Source organism: Myotis brandtii, unplaced genomic scaffold (assembly GCF_000412655.1).
Source record: "Myotis brandtii unplaced genomic scaffold, ASM41265v1 scaffold105, whole genome shotgun sequence".
Taxonomy (NCBI): domain Eukaryota; kingdom Metazoa; phylum Chordata; class Mammalia; order Chiroptera; family Vespertilionidae; genus Myotis; species Myotis brandtii.
Genome location: NW_005353538.1, coordinates 1,482,484 through 1,487,911, shown reverse-complemented (window position 1 = coordinate 1,487,911; position 5,428 = coordinate 1,482,484). Strand labels below are relative to the sequence as shown.

General features: G+C 40.9%; 1 protein-coding gene across 1 annotated transcript in view; it reads left to right on the top strand.

Moving 5' to 3' along the window:
• Positions 1–194, top strand: part of ATP5L (ATP synthase, H+ transporting, mitochondrial Fo complex, subunit G) — a 7,346-nt gene extending 7,152 nt beyond the window's left edge. The window contains exon 4 of the mRNA XM_005856791.2: positions 1–194. This exon is cut by the window's left edge and continues 3 nt beyond it. Coding sequence (XP_005856853.1) covers positions 1–87 — 87 coding nt within the window. The 3' untranslated portion in view covers positions 88–194.
• Positions 195–5,428: the final 5,234 nt, after the last annotated feature.

Here is a 5,428-nt window from a genome sequence, read left to right as displayed (position 1 = left end):
AATGGGTTGGTGGCCACTGAGGTGTGGATGTGGTTTTATGTCGGCGAGATCATCGGCAAGCGCAGCATCATTGGCTATAATGTTTGAAAACCAATCTTTACCATCTGGGATTTTTTTTGGTTTATTATTTGAATATTCTTGGACCATGAGTGATCAGAACGGTATTTGAATAAAAAGAGATATGTCAAAATCAATGTTTTCTGTATCAGACAACTGCATGGGAGGTCATAATTTCTCTTGATATTTGGTTGGATTGTGTTTTGCTTTAATAATAATTAATACAGCTCTAAATACATGTCTTTGTTTACCCCGAAATATGGAAAGCATCTAAGTGAATATACCAACCTGGTACATAATATTTATGAGGATAACATTTTAATTTGAAGGTGGCAAATATGACATTTTATTTCCAGAAAAGTTGAAGAAAAGGCCTTGAGAAAATGAGAACTTGCTGCAGTAGGAGAAATAGTATTAACTTGTATTAGAGTTAAATCAGTAGTTAAAGAATAAAATTTGGATTGTTTCTCTTAGCTGAAGTCAGAGAAAGACCTTTTGACAACCCCTATGTCTATAAATATTGGGGTATTTTTTTTCTTTATGACATCTTTAACACTAAGACAGTGGGTAAGAACCATGACCAACGTTTGTAATCTAATCTTGATATCTATATCATTATTAATCTATCTGATTTTATGATTTTTAGAACCTGTCTTTGCTAAAATGCTCTGTGGATATTTAAACAAGTTTATAATTTAGTATCATCCATGGATCTAAAAGTATGTTATGTCCTAAAATAACTAGAAGTGAATAGTTATCAGTCTGTCATCTTAAGCCAGCCGTGGGCAAACTACGGCCCACGGGCCGGATCCGGCCGTTTGAAATGAATAAAACTAAAAAAAAAAAAAAAAGACCGTACCCTTTTATGTAATGATGTTTACTTTGAATTTATATTAGTTCACACAAACACTCCATCCATGCTTTTGTTCCGGCCCTCCGGTCCAGTTTAAGAACCCATTGTGGCCCTCGAGTCAAAAAGTTTGCCCATCCCTGTCTTAAACCATAGTATTGAGGATATAGGAGAGACATTATAATCATTCATTGGCTTTTTTGGGGGGGGTCTTTGAATGGCTCACTGGTACCTTCTGAATCCATTATAACTCCTGCAGCCCCTGCAAAACATGCAGTACCAGCTGCTGATAACCAAAGCATCATGCTCACAATGTAGTATTCATTCCTTACTAGTATTCATGTTTATCCTGTCAATCCCAAATGTACCCACTACAATTAGAACACTGCTGCTTTAGCTTTATAAGTGACTAGAGGCCCGGTGCACAAATTCATGCATGGGTGGGGTCCCTTGGACTGGCTGGCAATCAAGGCCTATGCAGGGGCGGGGGGCCAGCCGCTGGGAGGGACCGCGGGAGGTTGGCTGGCCATTTTGGGGGTGGGAGGGAAGCTGCAGGAGGTTGGCCAGCCAGGAGGAAGGGCCTTGGGAGATTGGCTGGGGGAGCGCACTGACCACCAGGGGGCAGCTCCTACATTGAGCTTCTGAACCCCCTGGTGGTCAGTGTGTGTCATAGCAACTGGTCAACCGGTCGTAACAGTCACTTAGGCTTTATATAGATAAACTCTCCATAGAGATTGCTACTCTGCTGGGATATAAAGCAATGTCTAACACTACTTGTACAATAGATACAGATGGTCAAAATTGAAACTACCTCTTTTCAAAAAGCACTCCATAACTTTTTTTATCCTCACCTGAGGATATGGGATATTTTTTCATTGACTTTTTTTTTTTTAACTTGATTTTAGCAAGAGAGGAAGGGAGAGAGATATAGAGATAGAAACATCAATGAGAGGGGAACATTGGTTGGCTTCCTCCTGCAAACCTCTACTGGGGATCAAGCCCATACCCGGGCATGTGCCCTTACTGGAAATCAAACCCATGACCTTTTGGTTCATGCATGGGTTGACGCTCAACCACTGAACCACACTGGCCAGCCTCCATTGATTTTGAGAGTGGAAGAGAGTAACATCGAAGATGGCGGCATAGGTAAACACCAGAGACTGCTGCCGCAAACAACCACTTCAAAAATACAACTGAAAGACGGAACGGACATCACCCAGAACCACAGGAAGGCTGGCTGAGGAGAGACTCTTCAACTAGAAGGAAAAATAACAGCACACCGAGGCTCAGAGGAGGCGCAGTGTGGAAAATACTCAGGTGCGGAGGTGCGCGCGCAAAGCGGGCTGGTGGCTGAGAGCGCGGTTGTCGTTTTCGGTCAGGGGGGAGTCTCAGACTCTGAGCTCCAGATACGGGCGAATCGCTGGGGACTCGGACCCAAACGGGAGAAGCGGGAGTGTCTGGCATCAGTTGGAAGGCAGCTTTCCCTCCGAGGTTTGCAGCGGTTCCGGGGGTTCTGAGAAGCAGAGCCTCTGGGAACAGGACTGAGGGCACCATAACGGCTCCCTCCGCCCGCCCTGTTGAGCCCGCCCCGCCCAAGCCCTGCGCAGAGCCATTTGCCGGATCGCCTCAGGCAAAGGCTAGATTAGCACCTCCCCAGAGGACAGAAGTTTTCCGCGGCAGACACAGCTGATTCACACAGCCAGTCGGCCTGGTGGTCAAATCCCTCTAGTATTAACTACAACAATCAAGGCTCAACTAGAACAAGACTGCGCACAAAGACCACTAGAGGGTGCACCAAGAAAGCATAAAAAATGCGGAGACAAAAAAACATGACAGAAATGGAGGATATAGAGCTAAAAATCGCAATTTTGAGGGCTTGCAAAAATGTGCTAGAAGCTGTCAATAAACTTGAGGAGAGAGTCACGAAAACTAATGAGACCCTCGATGCTATGATAAAGAACCAACTAGAAATTAAGCATACACGGACTGAAATAAAGAATATTATACAGACACCCAATAGCAGACCAGAGGAGCGCAAGAATCAAGCCAAAGATTTGAAATGCGAAGAAGCAAAAAACACCCAACCGGAAAAGCAAAATGAAAAAAGAATCCGAAAATACGAAGATAGTGTAAGGAGCCTCTGGGACAGCTTCAAGCGTACAAACATCAGAATAATTGGGGTGCCAGAAGATGAGAGACAGCAAGATATTGAAAACCTATTTGAAGAAATAATGGCAGAAAACTTCCCCCACCTGGTGAAAGAAATGGACTTACAGGTCCAAGAAGCGCAGAGAACCCCAAACAAAAGGAATCCAAAGAGGACCACACCAAGACACATCATAATTAAAATGCCAAGAGCAAAAGACAAAGAGAGAATCTTAAAAGCAGCAAGAGAAAGAGACTCAATTACCTACAAGGGAATACCCATACGACTGTCAGCTGATTTCTCAACAGAAACTTTGCAGGCCAGAAGGGAATGGCAAGAAATATTCAAAGTGATGAATACCAAGAACCTACAACCAAGAATACTTTATCCAGCAAAGCTATCATTCAGAATTGAAGGTCAGATAAAGAGCTTCACAGATAAGGAAAAGCTAAAGGAGTTCATCACCACTAAACCAGTATTATACGAAATGCTGAAAGGTATCCTTTAAGAAGAGGAAGAAGAAAAAGGTAAAGATACAAATTGTGAACAACAAACATGCATCTATCAACAAGTGAATCTAAGAATCAAGTGAATAAATAATCTGATGTACAGAATGAACTGGTGATTATAATGAATCAGGGACATAGAAAGGGAATGGACTGACTATTCTTGGGGGGGAAAGGGGAATGGGAGATGCGGGAAGAAACTGGACAAAAATCGTGCACCTATGGATGAGGACAGTGGGTGGGGAGTGAGGGCGGAGGGTGGGGTGGGAACTGGGAGGAGGGGAGTTATGGGGGAAAAAAAAAAGAGGAACAAATGTAATCTGAACAATAAAGATTTAAAAAATAAAAAAAAATAAAAAAAGAAATGTAATAGTATTTTAAAATATATTTTTAAAGCATATAAAAACTTTTTTTTAAGATAAGAATTTCAATTTGCTTGACATCACTATTTATGTTGTGAAAAATCTCCTGCATTCTCCAACTTTGTTATCAGTGAAGGAACACTATTCCTCTAAGTGTTCAAACTAGGAAATTTGGAATCATCTTTGGCAGCTCCCTCTTGCCCACTTTTCACATCCTTTTAGTCACAGGGTAGTTGATCCTTTTGATAACACTTAAAACCTGTTCTCTCCTGTCCTTTTCTATTTCATTGGCTTAATTCAAGTCCTCAAGATCTTGAACCCAGTCTACTGCACTAGCCTCAATGTCAGTTATCATATTATTTATTCCCCATTTTAATCCTGTCCCTGTTCCATCATCAAAGTCCATTCTAAAACAAGATCTGCTGAAAACATTTCAGCGACTCTCTGAGGAAAATATCCAAACTCCTATACACAGCAAGAAATGTCCTTAATGTACCAGCCCCTACCTGTATTTTCCCAGCCTTTCTCAGCCACTCATGCATGATAGATCCTGGATCTATATGTTTCAAACTATGGAACTTAGAGGGTGTCTCAGAGTCATAAAGTCTTAAGATAAACATGGTTCATCTTCCTTAAGTTTAATTTCATTTAAATATCTATGGTTTTAAAAAAAGTAGTTTACCTGGTAAATAAGTTAAAATACTATTTTTATGCTAGGCCCTTAATACTATGTCCCATGATATTTGAATGGGAATACACACACAGGGCAGATCCAGATCCCAGGCAAACTCTAAAGAGGGAGGAGGGATGAGTAGGTAGAGCACAGGTGACTTCTAGGGGAGTGAAGTACTCCGTGTGATACAATAATGATGGACATATGTCATCACACCCATAGAAAATACCTAAAGTAAATTATGGACTTTGGGTGATTATGATGTGCCAATATAGTTTTATCAATTTCAAGAGATGAGGGATATTGATAATGGGGAAGGCTATGCATATGTAGGGCAGGAGATTTAAGTAAAATCTCTATACTTTCCCCTCAATTGTGCTGTGAACCTAAAACTTCTCTTTTAAAAAATGATAGTAAAAAAAATAAGTATATAGAGCATTTATAATTTTGTATATTGGACATACTTCTGACAGGAGAGAAGTAGGGGTCTAATAAGAATTAGAAGCATTTTACACAGACCAGCTTATGACCATATACATTCTAAACCTTGTTTTTCCTCCAAGTTCTTCTGTGGCTGGACTCAATTAGAATTTACATATTTCTGTATACCTCTGACCCTACATATCTTTGTCATGATGGCTAACAATAACTTTACGATAAATGGAAGTGACTCTCAGCCATAGGAATATATTCACTCCAGCAAAGTGTCTCCCCATATGAACGTCACAATAGCCACATCCCAAATTATGAGTCATGGCAGTACCACCTAACACAAGGCAGTGTGACAGAGGGAAGTTGTGATTGAAAAGACAACCATCTTAAAAAAAAAAAAAA